The sequence below is a fragment of the Mus caroli genome, chromosome 6 (genome assembly GCF_900094665.2).
Source record: "Mus caroli chromosome 6, CAROLI_EIJ_v1.1, whole genome shotgun sequence".
NCBI lineage: Eukaryota > Metazoa > Chordata > Mammalia > Rodentia > Muridae > Mus > Mus caroli.
Window position 1 is genome coordinate 98129776 of NC_034575.1, and position 23705 is coordinate 98153480.

Below are 23705 nucleotides of genomic sequence, written 5' to 3' on the forward strand. Positions count from 1 at the left end.
AGATGGTGCGTTTTCTGAGTGTTATCAACTACCACTCTTCAAGTAACAGATCTACTCCTATTGAAAGATTACCAGAATGTAACACCCACTTTGTAGTATGACAATTACAATACCCCAAATATTGCAGAAAACCAACAATAGAAAAAAAATGAAAACTTGAAGGCAATTTCTCCAAACATGAAGGATATTTGTACAAATACAGGGTAGGAAAATAGAAAATAAGCAGTACAGGCAGAAGTAGCCATATGTAAGCAAGTGGAAAGGGCAAGCTGTGGATACACTGGTCAAGGCCAGAGGCTGCTGAGCTGGCCACGAATCTCTAAGGACTCCTCTGAGTCTCATTACCCCTTCTCTGTAATATGTTTATGTGGCAGACAAACTTGGGCATATATTGAAAGTGACGCATGTACACTGAAAGTCTCTTGCACTCTTCCCAGTTGAAGCCTTAGCAAGAAGGTCACATCTTTGCCCTGGCTATACTCTCTGTTGAGTCATGTGTCCTTCCTTCCAGTTATGAATTAGTAGGTTTTCGTTTGTTTGGTTCAGAATCAGTCCATGTGCAATTTTTATCCTGTTTGAGAAGATGGATGCATCCAAAGGGTGTCGTTACTATCATAAATTATATACATGTCCTAGAATAGTCTTGAAAAATGCTTTAAATGTATGATTAAGATTTAAATCAGATTTAAGATGTAAATATCAGAATTTAAGGATTAAGATTTAAATATATTAGAATCTAATATATATGGGCACTTTTAATTTTGCCAATACATCAAAAATATTAAATTTCAAAGAAAAACCTGGGTGACACTCAGGGTGGGGTAATGGGAAAGGGATCTCTGTGAGGAACTGTTTCCGGAGGGGAGGGAGGGCTGATATTGGGGTATAAAGTGATTACATAAAATAAATAAAAATAATAATAAAAATGAAAAATCATTTGTATATTGACATTAAAATATTGAGAAATATGATTTTTGCATGTAGAGATAATGCAATTACAAAACCATAGATAGAAACTGAGTATCAACTTTAGAGACATAACGATGTAAGACTTTAAAACTCCAGATGCAAAATGGGTAAATGAGTAAAATAGAGTACCTGTACTGTTTACAGCTGGAAACATAGGAAAACACACTGTTATGAGATGTAAAACATTGACTATCACAAAAGACAAGGAATAACTGGAATGGACTTTAATTATAGTGTAAATTCCCCTCAGAAGACATTAAAATGCATAAATTTAGTTGAATTCTGTAGTGCTCAATTATGGAAAGAGGACAATGTATAACAGCACATAAGTATGAAAGCACTCAAGTGAAGCCATTATTGTATATGCTAATGTAAAGTTAATTGAAAGGAAATTTAAAGAGAAGATAAATAGGTCAAATGATGTTTATTTTGGCATGGGGTAATACAAATGATTTTGTCTTTGTCGTTTAATAGATTAATTTTATGTTTTATAACAACTATACGTAATTAAATCATATAAAGGAATGGTCACAACCTGTTTATTTTATTTTAAGGGATAGTAATAAAATAAAATATCATATCATAAGCTAAAATAAACACCACCCAGTATTGGACCAAGCAGCAAACAGGAGGGAAAGCAGCCCAAGAGAAGGCACCAGAATCAGACACCTACTTTTCTGCACACTAGGGAATCTCTTAAAACTAAGAGATGCTGAAGCAGACCTGTGCATGCTGACCTTTTATGTTTAAATATCCCCAGAGGAAAAGGAAAGGTTCCTTTTGAAATGTTACTTTCTCTATCTTCCTCACTTTAGCTGTACACTTTGGGGAATTCTTTTTATCCTGTATACAATTTCCCTTAACTTCAAATGGTATCTTTCTTTTAAAAAAATCTATAATTTCCCCAAAAGGAAAAAAAAAGCTACACATAAATGTATGTGTGTTCACTTATGCAAAGATAACAGCTAGCATATGAAGAACAACAGCATTATCTCTCATTGCATATAATTATCTTGTTTCTGCTAGAGTAAGAAGCAATAATGAAAAGATCGGAAGAGAATTATAGCAAAGAACATGTGCTGATTGATTCGTTCAGGAATTTAAATGGCAACTGTACTTTGTTACACTGCCTGTTGACAATTATACAAAAGCATACACTCAGTTACTTTTCAAACCTGTGACTCTAAATAATGATAAATTTGAACACTTCGTTCTTCCTTTTATTTGAATGCCTAGTCTTTAATTCCAGTATGAAAACAAGTATTTTCCTATTTAATGCTTTATGAAGAAATAATAAAGAACTGCGGAGAAACAATGAGTAGTGTGAGCATTTTGTCTCTAGGCAACAGAAGAATTACAGCTGAGGGTCAATGAAGGTCTATGTGAATTCCAAGTATGTCAAACATTCTTAGCACAAAACATAACTCTTGCTCCTGCAAAAATAACTTCAAATAATACATTAGGAAAATACAGGCAGATACTTAAAATAAACCACAAATCTGTATTGAACTCTTCTCTGAGAAGTTTCGTTTTAATGAACGTTAATAACCTATTGCCATTTAACAGAACTGTTTCCTCCCTAACCAGAAGGGCGTCACTGAGAACATAAGACAATGGCCTCTGATGGGAGTGTTGATGAGTGTTTGCAGTATGGTAGATGTTTGACTAGATTCACCTTACTCTGTTATTTTTCAGCTTAGGAAGGATTCTCTGAACAGTAACTGGCCTGCTGCAGTCAGCTTATAACTCATGGAGGTAAAACCTTAAGTGGTAGATCATCAACAAGCCTTTAATACATTCTGGTTGAGAGTAGACAGAGCAAATTCTTCCCAATTCAGGGAGATTTAAAAGGTGTCCCTGTGCTTAGGCAATCTATGATCAAGACCTGAAAATGGCTTTTTTGTTCTTCTGTATGTGTATATGGGCACGTGTGCATTGGAGTTGTGTGGTAGGGTTCTTTGTGTCAGTGGAAAGGGCTTTTTACAAAAGATTCATTTCTAAAACAGGCAAGGTTTTGGCACTCATTCTCATGACGCACAGCAGACTCTGTATTGATCTTTTGAAATTAGATTTAGCATCATTTTGCACATACCCTAGAGTTTGTAGATGAATATGTATGTTAGCTCTGTAAGGGACACTTTTTAATTCATTAAGACTATCCCCTGCAGTTGTGTAAACTTGAAAGTTCTGATTCTAAAATATGTCTCTATAGCTCATCCCTCATTCTGTATATGAATCCAATTTGAAGTTTGTTTCTCCTAATCTTATTAGCCCTTTTCAAGAGAGCATAATTGCCCATGCAATTCTCAATTCTATTAGACTTATCAAATTTAAAAATTAATGTTCCTCTAGTTTGGGCTGTCAAGATAGCTATCAGTAAAATGCTTGCCATGCAAACCCGAGAACCTAACTTAGTCCCTGTACATTCCCCAGGATCCATGTAAGAAAGTTGGGTGTGGTAGCATGCAAATTTCATCTCATTGCTCTGGAGTCAGAGGCAGCTGGATCCCTGGGGATCACTGGCTAGCCAGTTGAGCTTAATGGATGAGCTTCAGGTCCCTGTGAGATAATTTTGTCTTGAAAACATAAGGCAGAGAACACTTGAGTAAGACCTCTGGCCACTAAATATACAATACATAGGTGTGTTTCTATCATACTCCAAAACTTCTCTACATCTTTTGTCAACACACTGCATCAAGATCAAAAGAAGCCTTGTGAAGTTTTCCTTGAGGAAAATCTGTATAAGACGATTGCTTATACCCAAGGGACATGTGCTGTGACCTTCCTTAGGGGAATTCATCCAAGTCTCAGAAAGTTTGGTAGGAGGAAGCCATTAGCCTGAGGCTGCTCCGTAACCAGGATCAGATGTATACAAGCTGGAACTTAACCTGGAACCATTAGCTTTAGCCAATCAGAAATAACAAATCAGCTGATTGATCATGTAACTAAAAATTTCTCATTGGATCATAGTCACATGATGGAAATTCTTCATCTAATGATAGCAAAATAAGAGCAACATATCACTGTGACCAGTCATGTGACATTTCAAATCCAGGTTCATAGTTAACCTGGAAAAGTTGATTTTTCACAATGCCAATTCGGGTAGACTTCTCTGTACTTCTTCCAGGTTTGAATGCCACTTATTCGTGAATTCTTCCCTGCTCAGATAAGCTTTCTCAGGTATACTTTGTCTAAATGTTTTCTTTAAACTGTTGCTATATTCCTCCTACATGTTAAAATTTCTATTATAATTCTTTCTAGAAATCTGTTCTTAACTCCACATTCTGAGCCTGGAAGCTCACAAAAATAATGAATAGGTCCTATTCACTGGGCAAAAAAGACTTTGATTCATTCTAACTTTTCCCTTGTTAACCACAAGATTTCCAAATGCCATTTCCAAATGATTATTTCAGGATCACTTGCCTTACCTAAACAGTGAATCCCTACCTTGTTTTCAACTTCTCAAAATTAGAGTTATTTTATTGATCACTTAGATTTGAAGTTTATCAAGTATGTTTTACCTTCTGGAAACTTGTTCATTTACTTATGTATTATTTTTTTGCACAGCGAACCTAAGCCAAGGCAGGGCCTTGTACATGGAAGACTAGCTTGACACCTCTGACCTATAGCCCAGCAATTCGTTCCTACCATTATGATGCTATAATCATGGCGCACTGGTGTTAGAACACTAGTCTTCCTTCCTATTTAATTGAGCATCCTTATAGATCCTTCACAGCTTGTACTATGTATCTCCACAAGTACACCACAAATTGGAAACAGCTAGGGATCTGTAGTGTCCATTAGGACATGTGGTGTGAAGCAGTGCCTTTGAGAAATAAAGAATTTTGCTTCTATATTCCACTCTCAAAAAGATTCCAAATACTTTAATTGCAACATTCCCTGGATATCAGAATCCTCCTTAAGTATCTATGTCTTGAAACAACAGTCCACAAATTCTTTCTAATTTTAGCACATAACAGAATCTTCTCCCTGGGCGGGCCAGGGTTCTTCATTGTCCATCTCTTCCTGACTTAAGAAAATGAGCCTGAGACTCCAAACTGGCTTTGGCAACCAAAGATAACTTTCATGCCTACTAGGAGAGGGTTAAGAGAACTCACAGCTTCTGTTATAGCCTTGGGAAAAAGGTATCACATGAGCATCTGTAAGAAGATGGCAGATTTAAAATTGTGCTAAGAATTAACATTTCATGTTTATGCCAGATGTCAGGTACACTGCTTTTCACTGAGCTGTCAAAAAGTAGAATACTGAAAGAAAAGGTCAAAGCATCCAGAGGGATGTCAGCAGTGCTTCAAGATTGTAATGATGGAAAAAGTTGCTGTAAGTCTGCATCTATCACCACTTCACATGTCAATTCACATCAAGTGGAAACAGAACGAGCTTTCTTAATAGCTTTGTGGAATGCAATATGCTTGGCACTAGAGTTGAAAACACACCATGGTTACTGACTGCCTGCCAGGGTGGGTCCCCTCTTCTGAAGATCGATGATTATGGATGATTGATAGGCTGCTTTCCCTAGCAGCAAACACCAGCCTGTTGTTACTACTAGAACAGATGTAAATGTGATCCACACATAATTAATTGAATTTACAAAATGCCAGAAGTATATTAACTAGTCAAAACAACCTTTTAATTTTCTCCCCCAGATTTCATAATGATGTAATGAAGAAGCTACCCACAAACATATTAAGACATTTATAGCCAAGCTCATTCTGAACAAATTCTGGCAAATAAATCAACTTATGCTCATGCTCAGGAGAAATAAGCAGGGCCTTCTTGCCTTCCCTTCCCCTCCCTTCTTTTTTTCCTCTCTCCTTTATATTTTTCCTTTATACGTTAATTTTCTTTTTTTCCATGAATTTATTTATTCACTTTACATTCTGATTGTAGTTTCTCCCTCACTCATCACATAGTCCCTCCTTTTTCCTCCTCTCCCTTCTCCTAGGAGTTCTCCCTCCCTAGTACCAACCTACCTACACCACACAGGTGCATCATGTCACTATAGGGTATAGGCATATTCTCTCCCACTGAGGCCAAAGAAACCAACCAAGTTAGGGGAACAGGATCCAAAGGGAAGCAACAGAGTCAGGAACAGCCCCTGTTTGAGTTGCTGTGGGACCTGCATGCTGCAAATCTGCTACATACGTGTGTGGTGGCCTATATCCAGTCCATGTGTATTCTTCTGTTGGTAGCTCAGTCTCTGGAAGCCCCCAAAGGTCCAGGTTATTTGGTTATGTTAGTCTTCCTGTGGAGTTCCTACCCACTTCCTGGTCCTTCAATCCTTCCTTCAAATCTTCCACAAGACTACCTATCTCCCTTTAATGTTTGGCTGAAGGTCTCTTCGTCTGTTTCTGTCAGCTGCTGGGTAGAGCATCTCAGAGGACAGTTATGCTAGGTTCCTTTCTGCAAGCATAACAGAATATCATTAACAGTTTCAGAAACTGGTTCTTTCCCATGGGATGGATCTCCAGTTTGTCTGTCATTGTTTAGCTATTCCCTCAGTCTCTGCTCCATATTTGTCCCTGCACTGCTTGTAGGCAGGACAAATTTTTGGCTTGAAGTTTATGTATTAATTTTCATTTGTAGCGTTTCAGAAAGAATATGGAAGTACAATATTTAGAATATTTGAAGAGGAAGTTATAAAAATTAGAAGACTCTACAGAAAGTTGCACCATTCATTGTTTTTAAGGCACAGGACTGTGTACACTATATTTTGAAAATGAATTCTGCAGTCTGTCATCAAGCTAGGTAACCATTTCCTAAAAAATTCTAATTATGGACTATAACAGTTTGTGAACAAAGGCTGTCTTTTTTCTGGAGAAAAATATATTTCTATATTTCTGTCTTGGGTTATATTCTTGTCCAAGTAAAAGCTCAAAGAAGATAAACATGTTTTTTCCCCCCAGCATTTCTAGAACAGAATTAGAGAAAAAAAAGTGTTCATATTTTTTCTATTAAACCTCTCACTATTAACAAGAACACACCGTGAAAATTGCTGCTAACTGGGACCAAGTGATCTCTTTGGATAGCACGGGATGATGAAATAGTAAAAGCACCGAAGGAAACCGAGAGCTGCCGAGAACACACTTGGCACCTTACTGCCTATACTTAATGCACCAACCTGCTGGCCAGAGCCCTGTTGCAAAGGAAGTGCAGAACAAGGTGATAACTGTGTAAAATGACAGGGGACTGGTGCTGCAAAGGACACATGTAAACAGACACTCTAAGAGAAGCTTATAAAAGTCACAAGGTGGGCCTTAAAGTGAACATATATCTGCAAGCATCACAATGGTACTAGAGACCCTGAGTAGGTTAGAAATAAAAGAGAGCACATTTTGCATCCCTTTGCCTGACAGTTTCTCTGTGTCTCTGTCTCTCTCTGGGTCTTTGTCTGTCTCTATATCTATGTCTCTGTCTCTGTTTTTCTCTCCATGTGTGGGAAAAATTTTCAGTACTGGGGGCTGAACCTAAAGCCCCTAGCATGGTATGTGATCATTCTACCACAGACCTATATTCTCTGATTTCTTTTCAAGTTTTCAGTTTAATGAAGTGAGTAAAGAAGATGACCAGGCTGATCTTGAGCTCCTCTGTGTATCCTGGGCTATATTTCAACTCACAGTCTTCTTGAATCAGCCTGCCAGGAAGCTGGTTATAAGTCTGGATGGTAGGAAATTTCACAACTTTCTAGACTGACAGAAAATTTCCCACAAGGCAAAACAAGCCATTTGCTCACAGTTATAATAGATACATGTCTGCTTAATTATTATTTGTATGTATATATTTGTATGTATATGTATGTATATATTACAATATATTGTAAAAACAATACATATAATATATTATAAAATTACACAAATAATATCTAAATATAGAGATAATACCACATATAATATATAATGAATTTATTTATTACTTGCCTTAAACATGTCATTTAATTTTTCAACTCATCATTCTCTGGATAAAATCCACAGCAAACATCACAGTACCAGTGTTGATGCCTAATAAATCCCTAGTCTTTACAGACACACAACTTTGTTGTGTTTATCTGACTGATTTAGCCTCACTTTGGGGACATAAAACATTTCCTAAAAAAGAGCAATGATGTAAATTATGCCAGAAGGGGAGATGCTTAATTAGTTCTGAGCAGTATGGAAAGCAAATATGGAAAGCTCCAGAATGGTTGAGACACTCCTGTCTGATAGTTCAGGCCTCCAGGATCCTATAATGAGCTACTTTAATTAGCCTTGTTGGGAATTATTTTATGTACTTCCAAACTTAATAAAATAATATTTTCGAGACAACAAACCATAAACTTAGATGTCTCTGCGGCTGTGTTCCTTAATAACATTTAGTGAATGGGGTTTATACCTTTTTAAAAAAAAGTTGGAATTAATTAAATACCCTTGAAAGAGAGACTCCTAAGCACAGTGCACAGGCTAGAGACACCTTCAAACCATGTTTTTCTTGTAACCTTTAAGAATATAGTTTATTCATTTATGTCACTTGCATGAATATATGGGTGATTCTCACGAAAGTCTACTTCATGGGTAGAAGTAGATTTTCACTGGGGTATGAGTTGTTACATAGAGACTGAACTTGGATCCTCTGCAGAAAACAGCAAGTGTTCTTAATCTCTGGGACATATTTCTAACTCTAGGATGTACTTTCTTCAGGGCAATATTCAGCTGGATGTGCCTACTCAAACCGTAGCTATTTTGAGTTCGTTAAAGGGCCACTAATAGACACAACATAACTACATTTCCCATGTTTAATGAATGCAAATAAGGTTGGCAGTGTGTTCCAGTTGGTAGAGAGCTTGCCTAACATTCACAAACTCCAATGTTTAATACTCCATATGGTAAAAGCCTATTATGGTGTGTACAATGAAAGTCCTAGGACTCAGAAACTGGTAATAGGGGACTGAGAAGTTTAAAGTTATTGATAATCAGAATATATTGTAGACAAAAATATTTTCCTATTATATTTCTTATGAATAGGCATAGAAACAAAGTAAAAAATTCCTCATTAAATTGCATCCATGAACCACTTCATTTTTTTTCCTTTTTCTCTTTTGCTTATTTATTTATTTATCTATCTATTTACTTACTTACTTACTCATTTAATGTTCATGAGTACACTGTAGCTGTCTTCAGACACACCAGAAGAGGGCAACAGATTCCATTACAGATGGTTGTGAGCCACATGTGGTTGCTAGGGATTGAACTCAGGACCTCTGGGAGAGCAGTCAGTCCGCTTAACCTCTCAGCCATCTCTCTAGCTCCTGGTTTCTTATTTTTAAAATTCATTATCATTTCAAATTTTAATGAGGAAAGGGCCTTTTAAAATATAAACAGATGAAGATCAGTTTGAAACTCTATCTTTTAAAGATTCCTCCAGTTTTTATTTTAGGTAGAGTCTATCTCTTTAGATGAAGGAACACAGATAAAACCAGAAACAATTCCAAGCTATTTCCAAGCAAGTGCCAATTTGGTGCCTTTGACGATGAGAGCTTATGTAACTGCCAAGAAATGAGCTAAGTTTCTGTGAGCATACACAGATGTAGTTCATGACTTGATACCTAGCTTCTGCTTGTCTCCTGGGTACATGGTGGTATTCTGGGGAAATCTCAGCTACATTGCTAGGCATACAAGCAGCTTGGCTCTCCAGCGTGGCTGAGGCTAATGAAGAAAATATTCTGCTGAGCTGAGAAGTACCTGGCTTTCAAAGAAATGAATTATCAGTGCTCTATGTGAAGTAATGCACTTTGCTATCTAAGTATAAAATGTCTACTAAAATTCACTCATTGAAACATTTCTACTCCTGTACATTCCCTAAATCGACTTAAAGACAAACTGTCCCTAGTATGCCATAAAGGGTACCTGGATCAAAATTCCCCAATCACAAGTCAATACGGCAGATTTCTCAGAAAAGATACTGCAGGTATGACCTGGGGTCTGGGCCTGCAGAGAATACCTCCTTTGAGCATGTCTTCCATACAGCTTTACGAGGCAGCTGCTGAAATTCACAGAACATTGTGCTTAATACACAGGATAGGAACTGTGTATCCATAACCCCCCAGAGCACTTATTTGTATAAGGACTGTCTACTTAAAAGCAGCAGTAGCTGGATCTTTGTCCTTGCAATTCAGCTCTACTTCCTCAGAGGGAGAGAGCATCAGCAAATGTACTCAATATCCTCAACTCCTTAGCTCCTCGTTAGGGAGCTATATCGATAAAGCTGGCATATCGGTGAAGTTCAAACAAGGCCTACTTAAAAGTCTCCCTTCTCCTTTTCCCTGATTCCCCTTCTGGAAACAATCTGTCCAGGTGAAGGGATGCAAACGAAAGAAGGGAGGCCAAGGTCAGAGACACTGGATTTGATTGGCTCTGAGCCAGATGTACAATTCAATTTAAGCTAATGCATTTTCAGGTTTCCTTATTCACCCAGGTTCCCTAGACTTGATTAGAACAGGAAGTTTAAGCCAAGCAAAAGATCCAGTGCGTAGAAATGCCAGGCACCAACTCTACTAGCTAGAATTTGATTTGACAATCTGAGTTCAATTATCAAAGGAAGTCAGATCTCTAAGGACACACATAACAGAAATGAATCAACTTCCAAATGTTGTCCATCTCTTCACTTGTGCTATGGCATGAATGTCTCTCCTCTCTCTCTCTCTCTCTCTCTCTCTCTCTCCCATTTCTCCCTTCTTCCCTCTGTCCCTCCCTCTTCCCCCCTCTTTATTTCTCTTTTTCTGTCTCTTACAAACACACACACACTGAGAGAGAGAGAGAGAGAGAGAGAGAGAGAGAGAGAGAGAGAGAGAGAGAGAGACTAATTAAGATAAACAAAACACAAAGTGTATATAATTACAAAGTAACCATTGTTTATCTCTTCTCTTTGCTAGTATAAGAATCTAATTGTTAGCTCTGACATGGTGATAGTATAGTGTTTCTCCTCAATTCTAGGGTAAAATGTTACGATAAAAAGCTTTATCATACTTGAGACAACCTATTTTTTTGTTTTTAAAAGGGAGTAATCAGCACTCAGAGATCCAAGCCTTAAAATAAATTCTTGTTGAAATGCTATTTTTCTAGCAATGAATTCAAACTCCCAAATTTCCCTGTGTAATTTGGTATGGTCTTTAGGCTTAGTCTGACTTGTTTCTGTGGGTGGGAAAAAGGAGAGAAGGAAGAATTCGGCTGCCAAAAGAGAAGGAGGGAGGGATGGGGAGAGAGAGAGAAAGAGAGAGAGAGAGAGAGAGAGAGAGAGAGAGAGAGAGTCAGTCTCATCCTCTAGCAGACATCTAGGGGACCTGAGATTGAAATATGATAGGAAATCTGGACTCTTGCTGTATTGAGATGTATGAGGAATAGTCAGGTCAGTGGCAACTCTAAAATTTGAGGAGATTCTCATATAGACAGAGATTGACCCTGTATGTAGCAATGAATAAGTCTAGGGTATTGCCAGATTGCCTCTCATGACCCTTTTATGATTGTGATGCCTTCATGACAGCAGTGAATGAATGATATGAGGGTTGTCAAAACGTGGAACTAATGTTGCTAGAATTTTGTATTAAATTTCCTATTCTCCTTATATTTATTTTGTTATCAAAAACATACATTCAAATGCACATGCACACAAATACTGCCCACCAAAATAAAGGGTGTATATGCAATGTGTAGGTATATGGTTATTGCAGAATATCCTAGTTATGGTAGTAGCTACTAGGGAGGAGGGCTGGAGAGTCATCAGGTTTAGCACACCTCAGTCTTTACATTTTTATCATGTCATCGGTCTTAGACGGTTGCATGTCTCACTATTGAGCATCAGCATTCCATGGATTCTTATGTACAGGATATAAAGGAACTGTTCTATGTTCCCAAGGTCAAAATTGTATGCTTTCAAGACAAATATCACCCTCCCTTGGGAAAAACATGTGACCTGCCCAGCTTGCAATACTTGTACTGCTTCACTTAAAGCCTGGTAGAAAGTTGTGGGTTCTGCTTAAGGATAAAAGAGAGCCCATAGGTGAAGCCTGGCTCAGCACTGATGTTGGCACAGGATGCACATCTCAAAGTATCCTCATTCTTGTATCTCTAATCATAGTTCATAGTTCTTCATGGGATGTGATGGTGCTTGCATGCAATCTTAGGGTTTGGTACGCTAAGAGAAAAAGGATACATTGTGGGAAGCATAGTAAGATTCAGGCTTAAAATAAATGAACAAACAAACACAGAAAAAGTAAGAACTCAAAGAAGAGAGGAAATGTGGCAATATAGAATAATGTCATTTAAAGATGGGCACAAATCTTTCAAGCAAGAAAATTTAATGGAGGAGTAGTAGAGGACAATATAAGTAATCATCTACAAGAATTGGGGTCTGCAGCCCTATAGGATAAACAACAATATGAACTAACCAGTACCCCCAGAGCTCATGTCTCTAGTTGCATATGTAGCAGAGGATGGCCTAGTTGGCCATCAGTGGGAGGAGAGGCCCTTGGTCTTGTGAAGATTCTAGGCCCCAGTATAGGGAAATGCCAGGGGCAGGAAGTGGGAGAGGGTGGGTTGGAGAGCAGGGGAAGGGGGAAGGGTATAGGGGATTTTCAGAGAGGGAACTAGGAAAGGGGATAACATTTGAAATGTAAATGAAGAAAACATTTTATAATAAATAAAATAAAAAAAAATTACCAAATGGTGACCAAGAAAAAAAAAGAATTCACATGAGACACATTTAATTTCATACTCTTGCCATGTGATAAATATATTGGGATTGTGCTTTATTTGCATATTTGTAAATGAGATGGACATTAATTTTTTATATGTGGTTCCCTCTTAAATAATCACAATGATTGCCTAAAGATAGATTGTGACAAACATGTTTATAATAAGACAAAGAATACAGAAGTTAGGTAACCTGTTCCAATTTCCAGAGTTAGGACATAGTACACATTTGAGATTTAGCTCAATTTATTAGTCTAACTCTAGCCTAGAGTTATAGATAAATAGATGAAAGGATGGAAGGAAAGACATGTGAAAGGCTGGACTACTCAATAGATATTTTAAACTCTTAGCTTTACAGTTAAGCAATTTATAGACACACAGGATTTCAAAACTAACTACACAATTAATGTGCAACAATGGGCCTAATAACCATTTGTAGCCATCCATATGTTTCCACCTTGGGCTTATATGTCAACTGATTCAGAATATACATATATGAATGCCATTATGAATCAGTTGGGATTTTTGACACTCAGTATATTAACAATCATAGAGTATTAACAGAAATTAAGAAAAATGTGTATATAAACCTGATGTTATCTATTTACGCTATAATGCATCTTTGCCTTGATACATTTATCTACCACTTAGCAAGAGGCAATATCTTAAAGACAATATTCTGTAGCTTAAATGACAGATCAGTAATTACCCAACATTTCAATTTCGATGAGACCTGTTACACTGTGATGCTGTTACTGGGCATTCTGCCTTGGTTTCTTCTTTGATGGAAATATAAAATACAAGGTTTGAATTAAATCCAGTTAGCATTCTGCTTAAGGGGAAATGGTGATGATTTTCAAAAAGATTTTTGACTCTAACAATGGAAAAGAGCTGCAATTTCAGGTGTGGCAGGGTTATAAACATTGAATTGAAATTTTGGAAAACTGAGTTCCTAAAACAAGGAACTGAGCTCCTATGATTTCAAATAAAAGCATTTTGGGAAATGGTTTAGCATCATGCATCACTCCACACTAGGCAGTGGGTCTTTTTGCCTTGCTAATGTCTCCACTAACTTGACAATTGATAGGGAGATGAAAATTTCTATCTGGTGCAGTCGAAGCTGCCTGAGATGACTTTTACATTTTGGCCCATTCATCTAGGGAGAAAAAGTGAAAAAGATGTAGCTCCCCAGGGTGTAAATCCCACACCATCTGGCTGAGCAGCTTCAGTTCTCGCCTTGGTCACGCCAACACTTTACAAAGCAATTTTTAGCATGAAGTTGCTTCAACCTCTGCTACCTGCTGCTTGACACTCACACCCTCCCTTTCACATCCCAAAGGCTATGTTGTTGGAAGTGGATGACACCATATACAACTGAATGTTCAAATGCCTGCATGTAGCACAAACACGCAAGGTGCAGCAGAGACTAGTTTGCTGAGAAAACACTAGGACAGACTTTGAGTCTTTTCTCCATGCAAAATAGGTGTTGTCAGTAATCATTGGGAAAAATCAACTCTTTATTAAAACATGTGTATGGAATAATTTAATTATCCTGGGCAATTATGTTTAATTAGTATGTCATTATGAGATGCCTAGACACTAGTCCTGTGGCCTTATTTATAGCAGGGTGATTTTTCTCATGAATTTGAGTTCCTAATGATTTTATGATAGCCAGCATCTGCATTGAAATTGCACTCATCTCCGTATTTCACATTATTGGAAACTAGATTAATAATTACTCCCAAAAAATCTATGTTGAGTATCTTATTTCTGGCTTATCATTTGCTGGTCTGGTAACTTAGGACATTATTTCCCCTTTCTTCAGTAAGATCCTGAATTGTCCTGCAAAAAGACAATGGAGTAAAAATGATAGAACACATGACAGAATAAAGGAAAGATTAAAAAAATTTCTCATATGATAACAGTGTCTCTAATCAACAGATGTATGGATACCCATGATGAATTAGCAATTCTCTCCAACGATGGCAGACAACTAGTTTAATGGTGTTAGATAAATGGATGACTGTTTTCCTTCAAAGCGACTCAGATTGAAGTATAGAAAAGTCGCTGACTTCTTAAACTATGTTAGTTCATCTCCCCAACTCTATTTTGATATAACACTTTATTTTATTTTATTTTATTTTTTAATATTTTATTAGGTATTTTCCTCATTTACATTTCCAATGCTATCCCAAAAGTCCCCCATACCCTCCCCCTCCACTTCCCTACCCACCCACTCCTACTTTTTGGCCCTGGCATTCCCCTGTACTGGGGCATATAAAGTTTGCAAGTCCAATGGGCCTCTTTTTCCAGTGATGGCCGACTAGGCCATCTTTTGATACATATGCAGCTAGAGTCAAGAGCTCCGGGGTACTGGTTAGTTCATAATGTCTTCCACCTATAGGGTTGCAGATCCCTTTAGCTCCTTGGGTACTTTCTCTAGCTCCTCCATTGGGGGCCCTGTGATCCATCCCATAGCTGACTGAGCATCCACTTCTGTGTTTGCTAGGCCCTAGCATAGCCTCACAAAGGACAGCTATATCAGGGTCCTTTCAGCAAAATCTTGCTAGTGTATTCAATGGTGTCAGTGTTTAGAGGCTATTCAAATAAACAAAAAAGTTAGGAATTTATTTCATGGAAATGAGAAAAAAGTTCTGGTAGTGTTAGGATATGTTTTTTTTAAAAAAAATAATTTTATTCGTTTACATTTCAAATGATATCCCCCTTCCAGGTTACACCTCCACTGGGGCATCAAGCCTCCCTCCTCTCCCATTGAAGTCAGATAAGGCCATCCTCTGCTAAATATGTATCTGGAGTCATGGCTCCCTCCATGTGCACTCTTTGGTCAGTGGTTTAGTCCCAGGGAGCTCTGGGTGCTCCATTTAGTCGGTATTGTTCTTGTTATCATGTTGCAACCCCCTCCAACTCCTTCAGTTCTTCCCCTAGCTCTTCCACTGGGGTCCCCAGACTCAGACCAATGGTTGGCTGTATCTGCATCTGTATTGTTCAGGTGCTGGTAGAACCTCTCAGGGTTCATTCTAGAATAGAAAGCAGTCTACCCCTGACCTGCATCTCTAACCCAAACAAAAGGTTTCATTTGAATTTGTATGTAGCCAACAATATAAAGAGAAATAGAACAAAGAAAGAACTATGATAAAAAGCCAACCTGAAGAATAATTGTTAACTATCACTAAATAGCAGCTCTATTACTGATCATAATGCTGACTTTAGAAAGATCTAAGCCAAAAGCAATTGTAAACAAACACACAACAAAATCCTTTAGCATTAGGTCTGATGCTATAACTCCAAAATTACAAAATGAGCAATGTCTGTAAAGTAATAAACTTTCTGCCATCTCATGGGTTCTCTGTAAAAGATTAGAGACAGTACTGTTCGTGTTCTTTTGGGTACCTGCTATCTATCTATGATCAAAGGATGCATGATGCATACAGTCCAGTGTTTCTTCATGCCTTTTAATTTCTACCTCATTGTGATACACTGAAAAGAATATGTTCGTGGAGATTTGAGACATTCATAAATTTTGTAGAGTAAAACGCTAAGCTAATGATTTGTATCTGCACCCTTTGGTATAAAGGAATTTAATTCTTCATTCATTTTTATTGATTCTTAGACATAAACCAAACTTATGTTAGATACCATGTTTGCTTTCAGATCACATCTGGGGGATTAGAAGTCATGTATTAAAATCACAGTCCCTTTTATTTCTTGGACTTTGTGATCATCATTAAAAGGCCAGCTATATCACTACAGCCTTAGGACTTAGACACAAATTTTATGGGACAATAAAAATATACAAATCGGTTAGAGACCTGGAAGACCCAACAATGAAATAAATCAGGGTGAGTAGTACCTTGAAGACATTGCTTCAGGCTCAAATGTGAGGTAGATGGTAGGGTGATCTCTCAGTGGACACATAATATTTTGCCTGGATAAGCTAAATTCATTGTAGTGTGGGCCAAGCAAAGGTGCTAGGCAAGGAAGAAGCCTGAAGGGCAGAATGAGATAAACAGGTAAAGCACAGAATTTGCTAAATGCAACAGTTCAGACCCTGCTGCTGAATGGCCTATGGACTAGCAGTGGCATCTTATCAGAAAAGCTTCTTAAAACACAGCATTCAGACTCACTGAACCAGAATCTGCATTATTTCAAGATTCAGGTTAATTAATTTGCAATTAAAGTGTCAGTCTTAGATGTAATGTGCTAGAGAGCCTGTCTGAACACAGCCTTTGAGTCAGCTCAGGGAGGTTGACTGTTTATGCAACATTCCTTAGTGCTGGTCTCTATGTGATTCTGCAAAGAATGGACTTACAAATGAAAACAAAACTATGAACTCTTTTGTCTCCTATTTTAAAAGGTTAAAGCAGAAGATCAGAAGAGGGGACTTAAAGGGGTTGATGTAGGGATGTAAAGTAGAGAGAGAGCATGGGAAAGGATAACTAACATGTAGAAAGTTTTGCAATCCAAATGAAGCTTACCACTGAAGAAGCATCATTGTGTGTCTGTGCATGCACATGCTTGTGCGTGCATATCTGTTTGTGTGTGTAATTTAAATGGAATGACATATAACGGGAGAGAGAACAGCACAACTTGATATCAATGCTACCAAATAAAAACCCCAGTACCAGTAGTCAGTTATACCTTTTTGAATTGTTGCCCAAAGAGGATCCACATAACTCCCACAAATGTCAGGCTACTGCCAATATTATTGGTTACCCTCCACACCCTGCTGATAAGACCATAGTGCTGAACACCTCACATACTTATGACACTGAATATTATATATATATATATATATATATATATATATATATATATATATTACTCATCTGGAAGTTTCACCTGTACTGGCCAGCACTGATAGTGCTGGAAGGTTCTATACAAGCACCAGAGGAGAAAAATAATCAAGAAACTCACCCATCTGTGAACTCTGTGAGCTATAACTATCTGTCTGCAAGCTATGCCCACTAATACAACAGTGAGACCAATGTTAAGGGAGTAACTAACTACATTTTTAAATTGGAGTTAGAGCCTATTCTGTGAGATTGAACCTGTATTTTATATTGTTAATGATGGCAAGAACATAAAACTCAAATAGGCCATTGACTCAGGGGAAAACCTATTATTATTATTATTCTAGTAAATAAACATAGTGATAAAATAACTTCTAATTATACTTTGCTATAACCATAGATTAGTGTATTGCCCTGGATTTGAAATATCAGAAGTCCTTGGATTGGGATGGTTTCACAGACCACTCTGTGTCTTTTCCTTTGGAAAATAGCTACAGGGGCTACAGTTTTACTTCTTTATAGCCTGAAAGCTTCCATGGTCCAAGTCTTTTCTGATTTAATCTTTGAAACTCTTAAACTGAAGTCAAATATAAGCTGGGTGGGAAGGCTTTCTGACAAGGTCATGAAGCCACATGGATCATGTCTGGCTAAGATTTCATGCTGGAGAGATGGCTCAGTGGTTAAGAGCACTGACTGATCTTCCAGAGGTCCTGAGTTCAGTTCCCAGCAACCCCATGGTGGCTCACAACCATCTGTAATGGGATCTGATGCACTCTTCTGGTGTGTGTCTAAAGACAACTGCAGTGTACTCATATACATAAAAAAATAAATTTAAAAAAAGTATTTAAAAAACAAAAAAAAGAAAAAAGAAAAAAGATTTCATTGTCACTATCACTAGGAATCAGCTCCTAGACTTCTAGACTTCGTCTTAGAGGAGACTCATCCTTATCTTCTACATACCTAATGAAACTCATTTGCAGATGATGCCTAGAATACTGATTAACAGCTAAGGTAATCTCAATAATGTACATTAGAACTATTATTATTTTCCTGATACTTATTTTTCATGCTTACTTCATTAGGCACTATTAGAAGGAATATGAGAGTTGAATCAAGTATGATAGGATCTTCATTCACCAAAACCAATGCTTGTAAGTATTTTAACCACAGAGAAAGAACCAAGGAGAAATGAAGTAATATGAAGTGATCAAAGATATTAAAAAGGAGTCAAGAAAGAGAAGAATTCTAGGGTCTGGTGAGATGGCTCAGTGGATAAGAGCACCCGACTGCTCTTCCGAAGGTCAGGAGTTCAAATCCCAGCAACCACATGGTGGCTCACAACCATCCGTAACGAGATCTGACTCCCTCTTCTGGAGTGTCTGAAGACAGCTACAGTGTACTTACATATAATAAATAAATAAATCTTAAAAAAAAAAAAAAAAAGAAGAATTCTATGTCCTGCAGAATTCATGGAGATTTCAGAGAAAACCTCATTGGTTCCAGCAAGGGCCATTAGCACTCTGAAATGCTTCCTTTGCTTGTACTACCAAGACCTTCAGCTGCTCTGAGACCTGGCCCACAGACTCTACAGAACTGATGTCCCTCAGTCATCACTACGCACATGAAACAGGTTGGAGTCCAGTTGATGTAGAAAGAGTTCCTTCTAGAAAATCTCTTAGTTCCTCTACCTGCCTGGTGCTTAGGGCATTCGATAAATACTATACCATGGGAAATAAAGTGGTAGATACTTTTTTTTTTTTTTTAAAAAAGGCATTTTAAATTTTTGAAATCTAGAAAAAGTTTCAATTTTGGGATATGGTCATGTATTCAATAGGTTCTTCACTCCCTAATATAAGCTCCCTAAAAACCTTCCCACTGTATACAACATAAATACTGTCTTCAGCCTATACACCAGTAAAATATAAACCAATATGTCAGGAAGGTGTACATGAATTATGTCTCAGCACTAAGGAGATCTGGATCACTGGGAAGCACATCCCTTTTCTGTAAACCTGACCAACTCTGGTCATCTCCATGTATGATAAAGCCCTGATAAAGGCCCGGTTTCTGTTTCTTTGACTCACTTTACTGATCCTCCAGATATCTTAAGAGTTAATGTGTCTTACTTGAAGAGATTTCTTTTCCTCTTCACCTACAATCTCACCAGTCATTCAGTTATTTCATCCATGTGTGTTACTACCAAAGACGGGACTGTACGACATCTCCCGGGGCTCAACTAAATCGAGATGCTCTGTGGTAGAATCCCAGTGCTTAGCCAACAGTTGTTGTTTCTTGTGTTCCAGTTCTCCGCACAAACCTCAGAAATAACTGTGGATTATGGAGGGTAGGTCTTGCACGGGATCCTCATACACATGATAAGCAGCAGAGGCTGTAGTACTCACCACCTGAGTGAGGTGGGGGTCCACAGAGAAGCACCACTCCCTGGCCTTCACGGACTGACACAGTGCTTCTCATCCTGGTCTTAAAATTTTCAAGATCTAATTAGAAAAAGAAAAAAGAAAGAAAAAGAAGGACATTTCAGAAAGAAAGCAACAGGTTCTCTTTATTTGGAGGCCAACATTCAAATCTCTTCCAAGGAACCTCACGGGAATGTTTGCCTTCAGGAAGAAGGCAGGATTTCATTTCTTTAAGCCTTCAAGGAAATCAGCTGTATAAATACAAATAAATATATACACATGAGTCCCATGTTGCTGTAACAGGGATGCAATTTTATGAGGCATCTAAAATGGCAAAGCATATGTAGGAATAAAATAGCCACAGAATAGGATTCAGTGAAAAAAAAAAAACCTGAAATCAACATAAATAAATGTGATGTTCACCTCCACCCAAGTAATTCAACATATCCTAAAGAAAAAGTGAATCCCACTAACTGACCACCCACTCCCAGACTATTTTAAATACCTGATAATAAGCAGCCAGTGAAAACTTTATTCTCTACCTGATATTATTTTTTATTTAAAGAACTATTTGAAAATATAGAACTTGTAGGTACCAGTCTGAGTCATGTTGTGAATGGCTGCAAGGAAGATGCACATGACTGGAAATAAAGTAAGCAAAACTCACAGAACAACAATCAATTAAATGAATGTACTTAATTTTATTTATAGCTGCAAAACCATACTAGTTGTTTTAATCATAGAAAGGATGATTTACAAACATTCGACCATTTAAAAATCTCAATTAAGGGCAAATGCTATTTTTATTATTAGCAGTGATTTTTAGGAAAAGCATAATTTCTTCCAATAACACTCAAGATAATATATATAGATTTAGACTTCCTAGCTTGACTGACCACAGAGGGAAAAAAAACTATCGACTTCTTTTCTTTTTTTTAAATAGCTGAAGTCTAAATATACTCATTGGCCCACTCAAAATACAAAGAGCAAGTCTTTGCACAAAATAGAATAAAGATCTGGCACTTTATAATGTACCTAAAATATTTTGGAATTAAGGTTACCATCTACATATGGAATAGTGTACTAAACATACACACACATAGTCATACATACATACACACACACTCTCTCACAGTTATACACACACACACACACACACACACACGTTTTGTTTTCGCTCTTAAACATTGTTACAAAATCTCTGTGTTGCAATATAACATGTAATAGAGCATATATTCTAAATAAAAATTAGAAACTTCCCTTTGGAACACATAAAGAGACAAGAACTTATTTTCAAATTGATGACATTTAGAAATATTCAAAGCACCATAAATCAGTACAGCAGGAAATTGGATTTTTACATTCAACATTTTTATTTGTTATTGAGAAGTAGTGGGCTGGTGAGATGTATTTACCTTAGAGTGGAGGATTTTACCAAAGTGAACAGTGCAACCAGAGAGGACAGGACTGTGTGGACCCATTTGGATTGGGAGCTACCTTACAGAAATGTATGACATCACACGTATGTCTACTACAAATGCAGTATGTAGTATACACTACTACACCATGACATTATAACTTAAAGCTGTAGCAAATACCAAAGATTCTCAAAACATTAAACCTCCTGTAGTGTAACTGAGTAGTAACTGGAATGCTGAACCATTTAAGCACTGAACTGTTAAATAAAAATTAAATCTACTTATAGAAAATTAATTTTAAAAAATGTTTCTTTAGGGAGCTAAGTAGTTATCGTTATTGTTCCTTTACCATGAGGTCCTTGTTTCCTTTATAATTTTCTACATAATTTTACACCCTGGATATTTTTAACATTTCAATTTTATTTATTTGTAGTATGACTATGGAGCTGTAGTCATTTCTAGGTAGACATGTGGGAGACAGGGAATTACTTTTCTGTTTGCTTTTCTCTATCCACTTTGGGACTGAACTCAGCCTAATATATTTTCACCTAATGCAGATGCTCAGGCTTGCAAGGCAAGTAAGTTCATCAATGGCACCTTTAAGCAGCTCTACTGAGGAGTTCTTTAGTCACTGATTTTAGCCATCAATCAAGCATACATGTATGAATAAACAAGAAAACATGAAGGAAAGAAAAAAAGCACTGTCTCTTCGTGGGTAAAAATATCTTTTGCTTATATTCAAATACTGCTTGGTCCAGATTGGCCTGGAATATATCAATCCACTCTACTGTAAGGAAGGGTAAGGGAGCATCCCTTTGATTGCTGATAGGGCTAGTTCATGGGGCATTCACTAGCACCCCTAGCTAAGAAACATAAATGCAGCAACTCCAACGTATCAGGGCATCCCTGACAGCGAACATTTGTGACTGTAGTAGATGGTTTCCCTAAGTTAGCATCTCTTTAGCGTGTCTCAAACTTCCCACCTATCATTACTACCAGGGATTTGTATTTCAATGTGTAGGTATTTCACAACCATTTGAACATACCAAATTAAGATGCCTAATAATTTCACTATATGAAACTTAGATATATCAAATATAACTTTGTGGTTTCCTATGAAAATATATAACATTCAATCCAAGTTAAATATCTCAAGATTATTCTAGAGTCTTATTAAAGACTATAGGAAATATAAAGCATGGGACAGGAGGGCATGGGAGAGAGTTCAGAGGTTAAGAGGACATTGGGTTCAGCACCCAGCACCCACACAGCAAAATATATTCCTCCTTAACTCCAGTTCCAGGGAACCTGAACCCTATTCTCAGCTCTGCCAGCACTGTATTTACATGAAGCCCATAGATATACACAGGGAAAGCACCCATACTCATAAACAATAAAATAACTATTATTTAAATGTGTCAAGAATCCACCTTGCACCATGGATATTTATGTATGGACAGTTAAATAAATGTGTGTCAGATGTATCAGAGAACAGAGCACAGCTGGGTGCATGCAGGGGGGTAAATGATGACAGGTGTGTAGTAATAACTCAAACTGGTTTTAATTTGCATCACCTTAAAGGCTAATGATTAGATTCTCTTCATGTGCTTATATCCCATCCATAGATTATCTTTAGTGATGTATCAGCAGATATCTAATTTCTGATTGCATATGGATCTTTACTCTTCCAGTCTGAGAGGTCTCTATTTAGTCTAGACATGTTTTCTTTCTTAAAGGCATGGTTTGTACATATTTCTTAAGATTGATCAAAATCGTGAGTTCATGGAAACATGAGTTTCATGAATTAATGAAAAGAAAAAAAAGAATAGAAAAGGAAAGAAAGAAAGAAAGAAAGAAAGAAAAAGAAAGAAAGAAAGAAAAAAAGAAAGAAAGAAAGAGTAGGGAGGAGGGAGGGAGGGGAAGGAAGGAAGGAAGGAAGGAAGGAAGGAAGGAAGGAAGGAAGGAAGCAGGAAGGAAGGAAGGAAGGAAGGAAGGAAGGAAGGAAGGAAGGAAGGAAGGAAATTCAGACATGAATGGTCTTGGGTATGTTAGAGGAGATTTATTGCAGATATGATGGAGAACATACACAGTGGCACCAAGAAGGCTCCAGATTGAACATGACTGGCCAACTGAGCTGGGCCATGTGAGGAGAAGGGGGTACTGAGAAGGGAAAGGAAGAAAGAGGAAAAACCAGAGTGGCAGCCAAAAGGCCAGGAGGCCCACAGGCCAAAAGGGGCAGTAGCCAAAATGGCTGAGGTTATCATAGTGCAAGGCAGCCTAGCCCATCCCTGGGCTGAAGAAATTCACTATAGGCAGTGGGGTGTGGCAGCCAGGCAGACCCTGTAACAAGGT

The 23705-nt window shown here is 37.6% G+C and overlaps 1 protein-coding gene across 5 annotated transcripts in view; it reads right to left on the minus strand.

The window, feature by feature from the left end:
- The window catches only part of Cntn3 (contactin 3), a 354817-nt gene that overhangs the window by 144201 nt on the left and 186911 nt on the right, over nt 1-23705 (minus strand). For all 5 annotated transcript variants that reach the window (XM_029478975.1, XM_021164805.2, XM_029478972.1 and 2 more), the window contains one exon: nt 19921-20016. In XM_029478975.1, the coding sequence (XP_029334835.1) occupies nt 19921-20016 (96 nt within the window). The remainder of the gene's footprint in view (nt 1-19920; nt 20017-23705) is intronic.